At 29.5% G+C, this 19,542-nt stretch overlaps 1 protein-coding gene across 9 annotated transcripts in view; it reads left to right on the forward strand.

Annotated features, from left to right (window-relative positions):
- LOC143230673 (putative N-acetylated-alpha-linked acidic dipeptidase) overlaps positions 1-19,542 on the forward strand; it is an 87,198-nt gene that overhangs the window by 44,691 nt on the left and 22,965 nt on the right. For all 9 annotated transcript variants that reach the window (XR_013016590.1, XM_076464617.1, XM_076464610.1 and 6 more), the window contains 6 exons: positions 6,628-6,747; positions 7,961-8,043; positions 10,453-10,516; positions 15,088-15,155; positions 15,472-15,662; positions 17,986-18,073. Coding sequence is in view for 8 of the 9 variants with exons in the window: in XM_076464617.1 (XP_076320732.1) it covers positions 6,628-6,747; positions 7,961-8,043; positions 10,453-10,516; positions 15,088-15,155; positions 15,472-15,662; positions 17,986-18,073 (614 nt within the window). In the remaining variant the exon portion in view is untranslated. The remainder of the gene's footprint in view (positions 1-6,627; positions 6,748-7,960; positions 8,044-10,452; positions 10,517-15,087; positions 15,156-15,471; positions 15,663-17,985; positions 18,074-19,542) is intronic.

Raw genomic sequence — 19,542 nt, forward strand, 5'->3', positions numbered from 1 at the left:
GTGTTAAAGTGAAGGAAATAACTGATAAAACAAAAAGTTTTACTGAAAATAACTTGATATTCACTGAGGTTATGAAAATGAAATTTAAAAGCTGTAAAATTAAAAAAAAAATAATTTTAACATGAAAATCACATTGCACTTGAAGTGCAAGTACTTTTACAGATCTTTAGTAAAAATAATTTCACATATCAGTTTTTATGTTTAAAATACCTATAATGTTTGCTGAAAACTTTCCAAGTTTTGTGAAGATACTGTATTATAAATTATTATTTGTATAGTTTCCTGTTTACAAGATAGTTACACGTTTGCTTAAAACGACCAAGTCCAAAGTTGTACAGTTAATTTTATTTTTGTCTACAAATGTATGTCCTATATGATAATTGCTTTTGGCATTTGAGAGGGTCTAAAGTAAAGCAACAAATGTTAAACTAATTAGAAGGACCCAAGGCATAAAAATACTGAAAACTCTGAATGTCAGTAAACTTAAGACCTCAGCTACAAAACAATAGCTTGTTGAATTTGTAGAATCTAATCTATGTGCACACAACACATTTTCTGATAATTTTGAATCTGACTAGATCAACTTTAATCTTTCATCAACAAGCTTGGAATAAAATGCACAAGTTCATATTCACAGTTACATTAAGTATTTACATTATAACTGTTAATGCAGTATATGTATCTTCACAAAATTAGCTAGACTTTTAGTAAATATTACAATTTTGCACACACAGAAAATATTTTTAATGAATTATATTTACTAAAGATTTGTTTGTGAATATATTGAATCTGTTTCATTACAAAATTTGAGTGCAGTGATTTTTTCATTTTCTTTAAAAACTATTCTTTGTCCCAAACATTCAAAAATCACAAATATTATTTGTGTAATTTCTGAAACTTTCTAAATACATTTCAAACATTTGTTTTCAATAAACATTTTTGTTATTTTCTCTACCCTAATTCTATACAGGGTCAGTAAATTTGACCAATGTTGTACACAAAACAAACAAACAAACAAAACCAAACAACAAAAAATCAAAATAATGCTACATTATTGTTTTTTCCTTTCTAGATTGACTTCGTATTTTAACTTGAAACTACATTTGTTTTGCACTGAGTAACTTTAAACTTGTAGTCTTATGCATCTATTTATATTTAAATTAATTATTTTATTGCTCTTTAATTGCACTTTGAACAACTAACTACTTCTGTTCATGCTATTATAAGTTGTAAATCAGATGGGAATGTGAAGCTTATGTTATAAAATTACAATTCCCATGAGCTACTGCAACTAGTACAAGCAGCTTGTATGTGTGTGTCATGAAACATTTTTATTACATTATTATTTATTTAATTTACATAAACTAGCCTTAATTAAGGTAAAGAGATCCTTAAATTTACATTTTAGTTACTTTCATAATAATAAATAAAGAATAAACATGACAAACAAGAAATAATGTACATACCTGGTGCCTTTTTTTTTACTCTAATGGTAGTAATTCACTAAAATATTTTGTATTTAATTAACCAGTGTACCAAAGCACTTAGAATAATAACATGCAACAGTAAATTTCCTGTTACTAACACTTTTTTTGCTTTCTAACAGTTTGACAGAAACCATTAAAAGCTCATCCTAGTCATTATCTTTCCTGTGAGAACATTGTTTGTACTAACTGAGAAATTGACAAGTCACTTTTCAGAAAACAATGTAACGTAATGCCATTGCTCAGAGATTCCACATTTATTATTGTCTTCAACTTTCTTTGGTTACAGAGCTATTGAATAGAAAATCACATCCACCTGTCACATCCTCTTTTTCGTAATTTGTCAATAATTCACTCATGTTTAATTTTATATTACCTATAACCGATAAAAACATGAACAAATCGTTATTTTATTAAAAATGCTTCACTTAAAAATTTGATGTTTTGTATGTTAAAGATTTGTAATACTGTAAGTCAAATACTGCCAGATTTTGTGAAGATGTAAACACTATATTGAAAGTTAGAAGTGTTAAATCTTAAAAGACTATAGCCAGATACAAAAAGATCATGTGGTTAGTCTGAAGACATGTTGAGACAGTTAGACTAATTCATATTTATGTTACACCAATTAGCATAGCATAAAACAGTATCTTATAATTCATATTTTAATAGTATGTAAGTTTTATGTTATTAATTTTATAAGACAGTATTTTAAAAAATTCTGAATTTCCCTAGTGTGAGAAATGTGAGATATTTTCTCTAAGCATCTGCTATCCTTTATTTTATTCTAACATTCCTCCCAGAAGTATGAAATTTAATATCAGTTACACACTACAAAATGTTCATTGCTCAGACAAGGCACAATATTTATAACCAATTTTGTTTGGACACAAAGCCATGAAAATAGAAAATAATTTAATTTCTATTTTTTTTGAGAGGTGGTGAATATAATATAGAGAAAATGCATAAAGAAAGTGTATCATGTGGGTGGCACTACGGTAAATTAAGGGTTTTTAAAAATATTTTAATGTGAAGGTGGAGTACACAATTCTCTAAGTCAAGGAGATTATTGTTAGAAAAGAGAAATAATTCTGAGACTGAGATTAAAAACAACACTTTTTAATACACTTTATCAAGATACTTGGCTACATTGAAATTGCCAAATGTATCTTCAAACATATTAATATCAAAACTAACATCATCATCAATTTGAACTGGTAATTTTTCTTTGATTATACTTTCAATGACTTCCATTACATTACTCAATGCTACCGATAGGTTATCAGTTATTACATTTAGTTCATTCATTTGTAGCTCTGTTACTCAGTTCTAGAAAGTGACAGCAATAATTAACTTGCATGGAGTTTAAGCAGAAAATATTTGACACACTCAGCATGGTTGTAGACATGGGTTTCTTCTTCAGAGACTGGAGACTGTAGAGACTTTCAATTCTCTGCTAGGAGACTAACAAAGATTTCTTTGGCAGTCCCAAGCTCAATTTCTGACTGACAATTCTATTCTCTTAGATCTTCTTTCTCAACTTGCAGAGATTGAATTTCTATGCCAGGAGACTTTTCTAACCCAAAACATGGGTTCTTGCACTAAATCTATCTGGTGTTCATACAACTTTCCAACTAGCATACATGTCTACCCACAAGTAGATCTGACACTTAATTACTTTATTTTTGCAATCTCATCATAATTCTTGGAATCAGAAACAAAACCACTTGATTATTGGTTGGAGATAAAGTTAGTAAATTAGCATCTACTTTCTTTTATCTCTTCTTGCATTTTTTAAATGGATTCTGCATCAAAGTTCTGATGGATATCTTTTTAGTAACTGGGAGTGAGTTATTGTAAATATTTCTTGTAGCTTTTACTTTTTAATAGTGTGTCAGTCTGTAGATAATGATCTTGTTTTCGGTCATTCTAATGAGGTTCCCATAATAATTTTCATGACTGTGTAGTGTCAGTTTATAGCTATCATAAATAGCACTCTCATTAATATATTTTAGGTTTATTGTTAACATACTTTTTCTCTTTAGTCGATCTTTGTTGTATACTTTTCTTCTTGCCTTTATTCAGTGTATATACATATCTTTTTATTGCACACATGTAACTTTTTGTAATAGGCATATTTGTCAATACTTGAAGCATTTGAATTATGGTAAAATGCCAATAATACTGCATAAAGACTGCTTGAATTCAACAGTGAAGCTCTGTAATATTAATGTTGACAACTGGAATCTGGTAGCTCAAGATGCATTTTGTGGCATAAACTAGTTCCCAGTGAAGCATATGGCTTTGGATATTGCTGTGTTAGGCATGCAGAAACAAAGTAGAAACTTCACAAGTCTCCTAAATTCTACAGTCAGTTGCCTGAATCCATAATTCTCCTTTGCACATTGTGCACAACAAGGTTTCATGCAAGTATTTGGTTTACTACTCATTTACAAGTGTCAAAAACCTTGAAATGAAAAATGACCTTCATCTTCACATGTGATGAACAAATATAAACATTCCAAGCATAAATAAATAACATAAAAGTATATTTGGGAATAAAAAAAAAATTGTTATCTTGGCTAGTTATAATTACTTCATCATTGAATTCTGTATTAACCATTAAAAAAAGTTTAATAATTTGGCTAAATTATAATTGTAACAAACCACTACAGGTTAAATAGAACAGCCATGTTTGTGAATTTTTGGTAATGACCTTTGTATAGCTTAGTAGCAGGTTTATGGTATTTTGTTTAGAAGAGAATGTATTGCATGGAAACAAAAGATAATGACAGACTGATATTATTTTGTAACAAAAATAATATGTTGCATAGAAATAACAGTTAACTCTCACTACAAGCTCGTGCAATGTGGCTAACATTGTGATGTTGATGGCACTTTTCGGTAGTAATGGGGAATAATAGTGTTTTCATCTGACTTACTGTTTTGTTTTTCAGAAGAAATAACATCAGATTCTGACTCCCAAACTTCAGTTTCATTATATACACAATTCCAAAAAAAATATCATTATAGGCTTTTCCAAAAACAGCTGAATTGTTCATTTAGGATCTCAGCTGAAGTTTTACTGGAATTATTATTTTCAGCAATGTCATCAACATTTCCTTCCTTGCTGAGACTAGCAGTATTTTACATATGACAAGATGATGCTTTCATAAGCAGTTGACAGTAGTTGATTTAATAACTTTCTGCCATGATGAATATAGCATATTAGTTGTGTCTTTATTGATTGTTGGTAGATTTTTTTCCAGATTCATAGACTTTCCATACAACCAATTTTTGATAAAAGCTTTTGAAATTTCTGATCATCCTCTGGTCCATTCACTGCTGTTTTAATGTTGTATTTGGTAGGAGAAACATGAGTAATTTGGCCAGTTGTTGACAAACTTTGAGTATCCAATCTCTGAATAAATTTCTATTCATCTTTGATTGTTTGTTTGGCTGATAATAAACAGGTATAGAGTCCACAGTCTTGAACTCAGCTTCTCTGATCCATTCATATTTGTACACAACATCATGCTGATTCTTTCTTTGTTGTTCTTTTCTCCTGACTTCCTTTTTGAATGTTGAAGTCTTGTCAAGCATCAAATGAAACAACAACCCAGTATTATCAGTGTATAAGATATATCTCATGGGGCATAACCTTTGACTAGTGCAAATAATGACAATGACACTCAATAACAGTACCATCACTTACAGTAGCAATGTCACCTATAAACTGATTTAAAGGTGATGCTCTGTCAAACCAATCATTGCTGGCTTTGAAGTTGGGATAATTCAGTTTTTGTTCCAGTTCTCTGGCTTTTGCTTTGAGAATAGCTTTGATTATTTGTACTTTGCTGTCCAATGATAAATCATGTTGCTTAGTAGGTATACTAGTTGTTAGATAAATCATGTTGCTTAGTAGGTATACTAGTTGTTAGATCTTAAAGATGATGCGTAAGTTCTGTTTCATTCATGAAACTGCTCCAATTTATCTAAAATCATAGCATCACTATTTCACACTTTATTCATGAATTTGAGGGAGTAATTTTGCATTAACTAATCGTGTTAAACATGCAAAATGTCTATTGTTAAAACAATGGCTTCCTGATGGGGTGGGTTCTGTTTAGCTCATTGTATTAACAATTTAAAATGGTTTCATCTTGCACTAATGCAAATTTGTGTAGTCAGTCCTTTTGTGGTTTCTTAGCTTGTGTTGCTAAATATTTTTATCACTATATATATGTAAAACCTGTTCTTTTATTACTAAAATCAGTTTGCTGTAAATGGAATTTTGTGGTAAGCAACTTTGTTCTAAAAGATGTTCATTTACAATGGTGTCAATGTAACTTCAAAGGTACTTCATAGTGTTGTTCATTTTAAGCAGTTTTCTATTATTATTATGTTTTTATTAATGAGATTCAATTGTATGTACTAAGAGAGGATGTAATGTAACAAGACATTGTATAATGTAGCATGTACTAAGAAAACATGCAATTAAGACCCAGATGATTAAATTGATTGCTACAATTGATCACCTGTTGTGAATAGCAATTATGTTGATTAATGTAACATAAAATAATTTATGATTAAATTGAATAATGTTATGACAATAGTGATAAACCTAGATGAAATGGTATGTTGAAGTCATACTTTTTACATACAGTATTTATTCTTGAAAGTTTTAGGGGTACTTGCATAGTCAAAAACATCTTTTTTAAAGTTTGTTATATGTGTAGATGAATTTCATTGTTTCATCTCTGATTATTCTTTATTTTGTATTTTAATAGTTTGCTATTCACCCATTTGCTAAAATTTTTGTTGTAGATTACATGAACTTATTGTATTAAAAATATAATAATTTGTTTTTTATTTTTTATATTACTAATGTGATAATTGTTACAAATACTTGTGCAGTTAATTGATTTAATCAAGAAAGAATGCAATTGTATTAAATGATTTACTGTCACTGTATAACTTTTCATCAGTATCCCTTTCTGAAATCTCCAATATTAGGAAGAGTTTAAATATGTAAGTATAGTTGACAATGTAAAATCCAATATTCTGTATTTTGTACAAACTCTCCCAAGAGATAGTTTCATTGAATATATATAAATATTACTTGACAAAACCTTTTTTTTAGATCGATATGTCTTAATTGGGAACCAACGAGATGCTTGGATCAGAGGAGTTGCAGATGCTTCAGGAGGAACAGCTGTGCTTATGGAATTATCACGAGTATTTGGACAGTTACTTCAGGAAGGTTTGTTTTATTAAGTCATGAGCTTCAAAATTATTCATTTATATATAATTACTGAACATTAAATTTTAAGCTTCAAAACTCATAATATACAGGCCAGTGCACCATGTCAGTCTTAAGTGGAATAGAAATTATCTATATGATTTCACCAGTTTGTGTTAATTGAAGGCTTTTTAACACACAGCATGATAACATAATATCTTCCATAGATTGTTTGTTACTCTGGTGGTTTGGGTCACAGGATTAAAGCTTGTCATTGTACACACTGGTCTTTTCAGTCATGCGTGTTGATTTGGTAGTTATGATTACAGGATCAAAATTTGTCACCATATACACTTGTCCTTTAAAGCATTTTAGGATTATAATGTGATTGTTAATCATGCTTTTCATTGGTAATGAGTAGCCCATGAGCTGGCAAAGAGTGATATTGACTAGCTGCCTTCCTTGTAGTCTATAATTTCAATATTAAGGACTGCAAATAGCTTTACACAAAATTCAGTGAATAAAAAATAATTTTCTGTAAAAAAAAAGTGTCAGTTTATGTTGTACAAGTGAATATTTTAAATGCAAACATTTTAGAATGAAAAAAAAGTAATTTAGATTTTTTTTGATGGTTAAATCAACTGAGTGTGTATAGAGTTAAGGTAGAAAAAGTAACACATGAAACATAAAGTTTTACTGCTGGAAAGTTAAGTATTTGTTCAGTAGGTTTATAGGTTACACATGAAATTTGGAAGTTTTCTAATGAATAAAAGTATTTTTAATCTTAACATGAAAAATCACTCTGAACTTGGACTAGTCAATATTCTGACTCCATATGTTCAAGGACAAGTCTTTAGGAAAAACACTTTTAAAAAAATGTGTGTGTGTGTGTGTGTGTGCAAAGACTTGTAGTGTTTAATGAAAACTTGCCAAATTGTATGCTTACTTGGTGGTTATAAAATTAATGTATTTGACAGACCATCTGTGGAAAGAGTTAATAATGCACTTGATTTTAGACCTTTAATGATAAACCTGATTGTTTTCAACTTGTAATGGAAATATGGTTTATTTTAGATGCATTTCCTTGAGCTTTATATTCTATATGTAAATTTCTGACTGAGTCTGTTAAGGAAAAACCTTTTTTTTTGTAAACTTTTCTGTTTTAGAGTTTAATGTTTCTATGTTAAAGTACAAATTCTTGCTACAGTTTTAGTTATTCTATTGCTTACTGTAGGTTGGCGACCTCGAAGAACGATCGTTTTCTGTAGTTGGGGAGCAGAAGAATTCAACATGATTGGCTCAACAGAATGGATTGAGGTGGGGTACATCTTTTCTAATTAACATGTTCTGTGTCTCAACTAGGTTATTTGTGTTAGTGTTGTTAGTCATACATTTTCTGTTGATAGCAGTAATCATTGCACTTTGTTAGATGTATCAATACCTTCCTAATGAAACACACTGGAATTAATAAATATCTTCTATAGGGAGTATTAATTAAATTAACAAGACAGAATGATACTGCATTGCTAACTATAGTTCAAAGTAATAAAACTATATAGAATGAGGTTGTGTTGTTAAACGTAGGCTCAAGGCTATAAATCAACATAGAATAAAACTATATTGATATTTGTAACTTGAGGCTATAAGAATCGGGGGAATAAAACTGCACTGATAATTATGTAATATGCAGACAGACCATGTTCTCCTACCATCTTTATTGATATAATTGTTTTTCTAAAATATGGAATATTTTGTTTCCATATATAGGTGGCAGCAACACATGGCTTAGGGTGTCTTAACATTATCTTTTTCTAGTTATTGCAGCACTTTGGTCTTTTATTAAATAACATTTCTTGCATTTCATACTGTATCTTGAGCTTGGGTTAAATTATTTAAAATGACCAATGGTGATGTTTAAAATCCAGGTGCACTTTCTTTGTGCAGTTCTACTTGGTATTCATTATGTCTAGTTCAGCAGATATTCATCTTGAAGAGATAGAAAGCTGGTAAGTCATTCATTTGACCTACAGAAGTAATAATCTATTTGTCTTTGTATCTCAAGACATCTGGTATGGGTATTAAAAAGAAGGTTGAAATGTGGTCTCTACTTTACTTTAATAAAATTTTTAATACCCATATCAGCCATCTTGAGATACATTTTCACTTCAGGTGGGTTTGTCATTTCCATTTGTCTGTATGAAGGCACTGGTTGTTGTTTTTTTTAATCTCTAAATAGGAATTATTTTCACTGTTATTATGTATTGAATATGTTATTTCTCACGGATGTAAAAAATTCAACCACAATATAAGAAATATATTCTGTAGTTTGAATTTGCTGTTATCTGCAGGTTTGCCTGTCTGACATTTGTTGAAATTCAGTTTTGCTTGAAGATAGTGTAATTGTAGCTTAAGGCCATAAAAAATTAAGGAAAAATAAGAGAATAATTAATTAAGGTTATGAAAAACATTTGCAAGATGAGAAGAAACTTACTAAAATAACTTTAAAGAATAACTTCATAAAACACTCATCAGAAAATTCTGTTTCTATTACTAAAAAACTATGAATCAGAAATGTCAAGTTCGGATTTTCTGAAGTTAAAAGAAATACAGAATTATTCACAGAATGGAAAGAAAATATCACTTTTTTATTACATGGTGGTATTAACTGACATTAGAATTCAGTTATATCATTACTGAATACCACACCAGAGGAACATCTGGGGTTTTACAGTCTCATAACTAATAAGCAGAACTATTGATATCCTTTTCCCTGATACTGTGTTTCTGTACTTTTTGTCTAGCATAGAATCTATGGGGTATGGTTGTTTACTTTTAGATTTGCTTTATAATTTTTTGTATTAATATTTAAACATTTATCACATGGTGTTTCAGTATCCAGTGTGGTACATTAAAATAAGTGTATCTTGTGAATATGTTACTTTAAAGCCAAGCTACATTTAATAAGTTTCCAGTTATCAACACTGATTTAATTATAAATATTTAAAAAAACAAAAAAACAGTACATTAAATATAGAAGTAGAAGTAAACAAGCAATGTGAAGACTGATGGATTTGTTCATTAACAAATTCTTTCTTGTGTGTATTCTGTAGCATACTGCACTATTTTACTGACAATAGTAACTTGGAAAATAATTAAATTAGGTGCTTCATATGCCATGTTATATTGTTTATTGTTTTAATCAATCTTTACTACTTCTGAGTATTGTGTTATAATTTTCTTTTTTCTGATTTGGTAGTAGTTTGAGCAGTAATTTAACTAGATATTCTCATGTACATAACACATTACATTGTTCATTTACACTGTTCATTGTTTATTTATCCATTGTGTTTTTGTTTTTTTTTATACAGTGTTTAGTTATGCTGTATATTGTTTATTTTGAAAACTCTTATGCTATACTTTGGTTGGTTGTGTTATATATTGTGTTATGTTCTACATTGTCTGGCTGTGCAGAACATTGTAGTGTACATTATTTGTCAATACTGTACATTTTTGTGTGTGCTGTGCAGTATTCAGTTATGCCTGAAATCATTTGTTTATACCATGTGCTGGTTATTCAGTACATTGGCTATGCTATAACACGTTAGGCTACATTGTACATTATTTATTATACTGTGTATTTTGGGGCATGCTATACATTGTTTAATTATGCTTTAAATTGTTTATTCTGTATATTGTTTGATTATACTGTACATTGTTTGGTTATAGGAAAATTTGAAAATTCTTCAAAATAGAGCAGTTGCTTATATTAATGTTGGAATTGTTGTCACAGGTAAGTTTAATTTCAGTTGTTTATTCAAAACCCTTTTAATAATCTTCATGATTTGTGTTAAATTTTGTTTTAAATTTCAAATTTTATACTTATGTATTTTTGAAACAATGATTGAATATTGTTTTTTTTTTTTGTGTGTGATTATGTTTTATATGCTTCCCCTGCTTCTTATGATGACTGAAGTTATTTTTCCATATATTCAGACTCATTGAGGAACAGTCATGTTAATGTGCCCTTCCCATTTTGTTTGCATCATTTTGTACGTTGGTTAATGTTTTAAATCTGATTTTGAAGCATACTTAAAAAGTCAAAGACAAAAAAATCTATTGGGGCTACATTGTAGAACTTCCCAGATATGTGGTTAAATGGAATAGATATGACTGCAGTTTATTTCTTATAAAGACAGCTGATGATCTGTAGGAGTAGCTAGCACTAGTGGACTTTTTAATTGTAAGTTGTCATTAAATTAAATTTTTTATTAACTTATTCTTTTGAGTACAGTCCTGGCTCTTTTGAGCATATTAAAATGTTTTTGAGAATTATATTTAAAATTTAAATAAATAACTTTATTATCAAATTATGTGAATAAAGTCTGCATCAAGGTGTACTTCATAATTCAAATTTTTATATTATCCATGTTTTAATTTCTTATTTTGGAAGAAAATATTTAAAGAAATTCTTAGTTGTCTCTTTTGTCATGACATGCATTATTCTTAGTTCTTCCCTTTTAGTTTGTGTAACTATAGAAGTGTAGCATTTCTACATGAACATAGTCTGGGTCTAATGTAGTTTTGTAATCCTAACTTTTCATATGCTGAGATATCATTCACTTTTTCCCAACCCATAACAGAAGCCCCACCTATCTATTCTTAACATTCAAAGCAGTTTTAAAAAACCACACATTTGTGATCAGTAGGTAGTTTCTTTTTTTATTTCAAGCTTGTACTTGTTATTTTGAATTTAGTACTAATAATGTTAATGCAGAGATAACTGATGTAATGTGTGTGTGAGTGAATTTGATATTCATATCATTAACAACTTTTGTTAACCTATTTGAAGCTTATTTGAAAATTCAGTTAGATTATAGTAATTTTTAACATTATATTTTAGTTATTGAGTGCCTAATTAACACAGTAATAAGTCTGAAGGCTTATAACACTTAATCCAGGTTTCAATACCCATAAGAAAATAAAATGACGGCTCCAAAAAAGACTTTAAAATGAAGTTTTTTGTTTATATTTTATTTCGTAGTTTTCAAAATTTAATTTTACTGTACCTTGAGGATTTAGCTACAGTCAGTATTGTGGTAGAGAAAGTAACAGATAAAATATTAACTTTATCTTAAAACACTTGGTATTGATTATGAAGGTTCTACAGGTCATGGAAACGAAGTGTGAAAACTGTATGACAAGAAGTATTTTATTCTTATTATGAAAATCATCTTCACTCTGACTTAACAAAGGCTTTGGAAGTTTAGAGACAAATCATCAGTAAAAATACTTCATTAATGTTTTTTCTGTACAACTGATGTAATGTTTACCAAAGACCTGCCATATTTTATAGATATACCTGGTAAATTCAGAGTTCTAGTACATATGGCTTTGTGATTTTATAATATCCATCAAAATGACTTGCTAATTTTCATCTTATAGTTTCCAATTTTTATTTGCATAACCTCTTAAAACCTCCTTATATGAATATCAGAAGTTTTTAAGAGGTAATTGTTCAAATCTTGTTTTTCATTTCCTCAACAATATCACTAATTGTAGAGATTATTATTAATATATACAGTACAATGAGATGTTTAAAATTTAGAAATACAAAAATGTAAATACCTTTCAATTTTGTGTAGAATACCTTAAGAGTTCTTCTGGTTATGTTAATAATTTCAGGTCTTTCTTCTTTTCACATACATAGTTAATTTTTAATATTTTATTTTCTTCTCCTATACCATTTATTATTCATCTCAGAACAAGTCATTGGTGTCTTCTTGGTGTAATACAGTATGCTTGGCAGAGATGCTTAAGTCTGTGGCAAAATTATCTTGCACTTATGGAAAATTGTAGACCTTAAGAACAAAAGCAGTTTTTAGGATTTATATAAGAAAGTTCTAAATTTTTTAGTTATATACTTTTAATAGATATTATATCTATAATTAACTAAGATATAAAAGTAAACCATAAAACCATTTCGACTGTCTCTTTAACCTTAACATATTTAGGTGAGAAACAACTGTAAGTGCTATTATTGATAAATCAGCAGTTACATCTATATGATGATGACAAGCAAATGTATATTTTAAAATAACTATTGTTCGATTATAGTGTAAAGTTGAGCTCTTTTTTTTTAATAGTTAAACATATATTTGTTAAGTACACATGGCCTGTAAATTTAAAGGCTAATTATAGAAGGTAGGCGTGACACCCATCAGCAGTTGACAAAATGTATTACTTGTTTGTAAGAGCTTTAAAACTTATATGTCACTAAGGCAAGTAAACATAATTATTGTCTTGACATACAATTACAAGACTGGTATTGTCTGAGTCAAGATAAAAAGTATGAAAGTTGATATTTTTCATAGCTTGGGGGTTATGTGATAACACAAAACTGGAGTTTTCATATTTTGTAAAGGTTTCTTTTGGAATAAACAAATTAAACCTTGGATAACAATAAACTTCAAATCATAATGTACATTAAAATGTTAATTTCATGGATACATATTGATGGTAAGGTTGTTTAGTTACATTTCGAATGTAAATCAGTGACTTGTACAGAAAGATGTTTAAAAGTGGTACCTATGTTTTAAGGGTTAACTCCATTCAAACTTTTGTCAAGTATTAACCTATATTTCAGATTTGAAGATAGAAAAAATATTAGTTCTAATTATTACTTTAAAATATTTCATAATTGGTATTTTCTTATTTTGTAACATTTAGTTAGTGTAATTTGTATGAAAAAAAAAAAGCTAGCAAGAGAAGTTTCAAATGCTCAAATTTAAGTTTTGGTACTGATCTGTGATAGTTTTGATACACTTTCTCTGTGTATTTTCTCTTTATGTTTTTCCTCTACCCTTCAAATATGTATCAAATTAACCATAATTTTTATAGCCTTCAATTTTGTTTGGTTACAGAGCTATCAAATAGAATATCAGACCCTTCTTGCCACATCTTTCAGGGTTTGTTAATAGTTCTCTGCTATGTATCTCAGAATGGTAGGAACAGGGATTAACACTTACTGTTCTCTGCTTATCGATAAAAGTTTTAATACCTATACCAGCAGTTCTGAGATACATTTTTATTTTAAGTGGGTTTCTCATTATCGAGAAATTCTCTGTTACGTTTAATCCTATATTACTTATAACTAATAGAAAGCCAAGGTTTTCATCTTTCAATTAACATGTAAGATTGATTTCTGAACAGAGAATTATTAATTTTACTGTTAGTACAAGCTTCATTCCTGCAGGAAAGAGAACAGGTAGTTTGAATGAATGTATGAAAGCTCTTGTCACATTGTTAGAAAGTAAATAAAAAAGGAAAATTGTTAAAGTTATATATTGTTTTTTTGCATATTTTTATCTCTGCTCTTTTGTCCATTGTTTAATTATATAAAATTTAGTCCACCAGTAACATTAGTATAAGAAGGTAGGGTTAAGTGTCATTGACAGTTGATAGCAAAAAAGTAAGACACCAGTTGAGTACTTTATTTCTTGTTTTTCATGTTTATTCAATTTTATTATTATCATCAAAGTAACTAAAATGTAAAAACAGTGATCCCTTAGGTTAGCTAAGGTTTAATTACATAAATAATAATATAATGAAAATATTTCATGAGTTATGCATGCTAGCAGCTCATGGGTAATGTAATTTGACTGAGAAACATGACTTCCACATTCTCCAAGTGATTTACACCTTATAATGGTGCAAATAGTAGTCAGACAGACATGATTCAAATGGCAATAAAACATTAAAATTAAATTATAAATGGGTGTATATCATTACAAGTTTAAATCTGCTAAGGATAAAGGACTGTAATTTCTTGTTACAATTTAAGCCATTCTAAAAAGGAGTAGTTTAGATTTAATTTCAATTTATTTATTTATTTATTTTTGATGATTGCAGGGTTGGTCAGATTTACCAGTGTTGTATAGAGTTAAGGTAGAGAAAATAACATATAAAATGTAAAGATTTAGTGAAAACAAATATTTGAAATGTTTAGAGAATACACAGTCAATTCTGAGATTTTTCACACGAGGAAAAGTATTTTCAATATAAAAATGAAATTACTTTTCACCCAGTTTATCCAAAACAACTACTTGATTTATTCATAGACAAATGTAAATAATTCATTAAAAAAAAAGATTTATTGTGTTCAAAATACTTGTAATGTGCACTAAATGTCTGCTAAACTTTGTGAAGATACACATACAAAGTTAATGTATTAAAACTACATACAAATTAAAATCATCATGTGGTTGGTTCCTGGGACACACCCTGTATTGAAAGATTAATGTGCTTTCTTTTTAAATGATTCTTCATACATGGATTGTTTAGTAAAGTTCTGTATGTTGCCAGGTAATTCCTCCATCTCAGTGACAGCATCTCCTCTTCTCTACCATGCTATTTTTAATTCTACAAAAGAGGTAACTGCAAATACTGTTGTTAATTTTTGTTTTAACCATTAAATGCCAAATTATATTTCTTGTTTCATTTGTTTTTTTAAAGAAAACGAATAAAAATCAGTTTGACTTTTTTGGTGAAACTGACTTTGATTGAGAATTCTAGAAAAAGTTTTATGTCATTAATTTTTAATATTCAATTTTTATATGCAGTTTTAAGGAAAAACAGGTACTGTAACAAAACATATTTCATTGTAGCATTACATGGAATAAGTTTTTATGAAATTTTAAAGGCACACATTATTAAATTTTTTGTTTGTTTTGTTCAATATTTGAGTAGGTACCAAATCCAAATGAAGAAGAAAAAGAGATTGGAATTGAAACAGTTTATGAGAAATGGAAAAAGACTTTTCCAGTATCAAGAAACACTTCGCTTCCTTTATACCATCTTCTATTTGCTAAAGAGCAACATGGCAAATTAGGAATTTTAGAGAATTATGTATCTTCAGCAAAGTTAATGGTTCGGCCAAGGTAAGAAATTAGACGTTCGAAGTCTTGTGATGCAATTACAAAAAGCAAAGTTTTAATATGATGAGAAATGAAGGACAATAATTTCAAGAACATTATGCCATGTATTTCTGGCTTAAGAACATCAAAGTAATAACCTTTTGTATTCAGAAGTTGAAGAATGTTATTTCTTATAATCGGGAATGTATACAGCAGTGAAGCTGGAGAGTTCTACATATACGTTGTGCACTGTTATAATTCTCCTTCTGCTTTAATCAGATCATATTCTATAAAAGAAAGCCTCAAATTATTGTTCTTTATGCCTTCCTTTCAGTTATGAAAGTAAAAATGTGAAATAAGAGTAACTGTGTCTGTTATTCTGTAACAGTCCTGCAGTGTGTGTTGTTTTCATGTATAATGTCTTGCAGGGTTCTTAGGTGCCTTTATAATTCCTGTGAAAAGATTTAATTTTCTGTATTTATCATATTTGTGAATCACATTTTGTCAACTGAAATGTTGCATGTTATCTAATTTTCCTCTATATTTTGAATTTATGTAATTATATTATTTGCACATTAATACATCTTTTTAACTTCAAAACCAGATAGGTGGATTAGTTTATTTCAGTAAGTTTTACAGGCCCTGCAGTGTTCTAAAGTTTCTGAGATAATCTTTTTTTTTTCCTGACTGGTGCTATACACCTTCACATGAGTTGAAGAGATTGTAAAAAAAGTGAGTATATGTTAAATTGTATCAGAAGGTTTTTCCATAGTGGTGGAAACAGTTAGGATGGGGATCCTATTGATAATATGCTTGATTAGAGAAAACATGCAGCTTGTTTGTCGACAGTGTATTTCACAGTCCTTGCAACATACCAAACAGTGGCAATAACCATACATTATTGTTGCTTTCTGCATTAGACTGAACATTAAAACAGCTTATGTTATGTGAGAAAATATTTATTAAAAATAAAGCATGTTTAGTGAATTTGAAAATATTAGTATATATATTTTATTTTACTGCACTTTCTATTGTAAGCTATTTCCTAGAAATATACATTCTTTTTTGTTTTATAGTGGAATTGAATTATATAAGCTTGTACATTTGTCAGCTATTATAGTAATTGTGTACTTGGAGTCATATGTCTAATGCTTGTCATATTTAATGGTTTAATAAGTATTACTGTATTATTTTTGCAGTTATTAAAAGTACCTTGTCAAATAATTTTACTGGATATAGTTTGTAGTTTAATACTAGCTCAAGTCATAGATTTATTAAATTACATTAAAACTTAAATACTGGTATTAGGTAGTTTGGAAATGGTTATGAAGGGACAAATAGGAATGTCATTTTGTGAAAATGCTTGACAGTAGACTGCTAAAAAGCTTTTATACTGTGATTTAGCCCAAGGAAAATGTACATATGGTAGTTAAAGTAAATGCTATAAGGACATTTTAAGACCAACTTAAAAAATTGTGATAGCTGTTGCAAGCTGGGAGCAAAAGGCACAGGACAGTGCATACTTGTGGTCATTAACTTGTTGTTCTACTGCTGCATTTATATTAAAGCAAATTCAAGAGTCTAAAGATGTAAAGAGCCTTGAAGAAACTCCACAACCATCAGTCTCAATCTTCGGCTCATTTACAGTGCCAATATGGAAGAATATGTCAAAGGCATAATAAAACTATATAACCACCATGTTCATAGACACCAAAAAGGTGGAACAAAAGAGAAATGTAAATATTTGTCATTCATACTTGATTAAAGTGGAAAATCATCATCATGCATTTGTTAAAAGCTGATTGTAGTTAACATATGTGCTCAATGTAGGATACTGAAAACTTGTGTATAGTTTGTGGTTTAAGTATTGGCTCAAGCCAAAGTTGTATTACTCAGTTAATGCTTACATACTGGTACTGTGCATTTGTTAGGTAACAAGTTGTGGTCACCAAAGTATGTAGATGTATTTGAAATATAATATTAAAATCCTGTATGTAGTTTATTCATAGATAAAGCAAAGTTGCAGTTAAATTATCTGTAAACTTGTAAAAATATACTTTTTCAGCATGTTAGTAGATGAAGCAGACCCCTTTGAATCTTCTGTAGACTTTCAAAAATTTCATTCTGCAATATGTTGTTAGCAGTTTTCTAGAGTGCAAGTTAAACAGCATTTATAATGATCTGAAAAATGCAGAATTCATAAACATGTCATTGCATCTTGTAATTTGGAACTTAAGAATTTTTACTACCATTACAAGTTCCATTTGAAATTCTTTATCATTTTTTAATAATGTTTAATATCTGTTGTATCATGAAAACTGTACAATTTTATTGAATTTTTTTACAGAGTAAAAGAATTTGATACTAGAGGAGGTTATTTACCTTTTGTAACCCGTGCAGGGATTTCAGCAGTAGATGTCTCATATGTGCATGATGTAAGTAATAAATATTTAGGGCATTAGCTTTACGTTATATACAAGAAAGTAAATTGTGTTTTCAGCATTAGATGTTTACTGCAACAATTTAAATTATGTTGTTTGATGTATATATTTTTATATGTAAGGATGTATGTTATATTGTTATGTAAGAAGCATTACCAGGATGTAAGTTATGTTGATAGCAGTAGTTGTATTATGAACAGTGATGTAAGTTACACTGATGCAGACTGTACATTTACACAAAATTTTGCCCTTTTAAAATATATTTTATATTCAAAATGCAATATGTTTAATTTCTGCATGGATAAAAATGGAGATTAGCACCTCATGAAGTAGCCATGAAATCTCGAGAACTATGATGTATGACTAATATTAATAATCACTTTCAATTAAAACAGACTCTACTTAAACACTAAAAGCCAACATGAGAACAGGTATAGCTAATTAAATGTATTCTTCTTACACTTACGAAGATTATAATGCACTTTCATAACTTGGGTATCCTCACTGTTGATAATATTTTTGGATGTAAATTTAGTAATATCTCATAAGATTTGACTACATTTGGAGACTTAGGTTAGTTATAACTTCATGTAATAAGCTAATAAGACAAATAAAATGTTTATACCCCTCGGTAAGGATGCATGTACTTGGTTAAGAGACCTCTCAGAAATAGTTTTGTCTTTTCAGTTTACCTCCTCTGGGATCTGAACTTTTACCTGCATTTTTCCATCCAAGGAGTTTCTGCAGTTAGGCATATCTCCATTTGTATTGAAGGAATTATGCTGCCTATCAGTGTTCTAACTTTGATGTTTACATCCACCTGCTACTGTCACAGTGGGTTATCTGAACTGTAAGGTATGGCCATTTATTTCCAACCCTGTCAGATATTTCCATTGTCAGTGGCTCTGTCACTCAAAGGCATGATGTCATGGTTCTTTAACATGTGCTTGATGTAGTGGCAAATACTATGATGCTTATGAGTGTGAACTGGACCCTCACTGTATTAATTGTTGTGGCTCTTGCTTCTCTTACTTTTTTGTTTGTGCCCCAAGTGGGTGGAGGAGAAAGAGGTACAGTGAAAAGGATTAACAACATTTCTTATGTTTTTCAAAAGTTTTTCTCCCAACTGCAACTTGGATACATGTTGTTACACTATATTTCACTGCAACCGTTCCTCCAACAGAGTCGTTCTTAAACCATGTGAGGAATCTTTTGCCCTCTCTCGATAAGCAAGTTTAACGTCTACTCCTGTTTCTATTCTCACCAATACTTCCAGACATTGCACAGATCCACATCCTTCAACCCTACCTTCTGGCATCTCCATAGAGACCTGCTCACTTGACATGATCATAAAGGGAAGGATTTTTCACCCAGTTCTCCTCCACCTAAATGAAAATGGCCACTTTGATACAGTGGAACCGTCAAGGTTTCCATTCTGATCTGGGTGATATTAAGACCTGGAT

Source organism: Tachypleus tridentatus, chromosome 10, assembly GCF_004210375.1.
Source record: "Tachypleus tridentatus isolate NWPU-2018 chromosome 10, ASM421037v1, whole genome shotgun sequence".
In the NCBI taxonomy this organism is placed as follows: domain Eukaryota; kingdom Metazoa; phylum Arthropoda; class Merostomata; order Xiphosura; family Limulidae; genus Tachypleus; species Tachypleus tridentatus.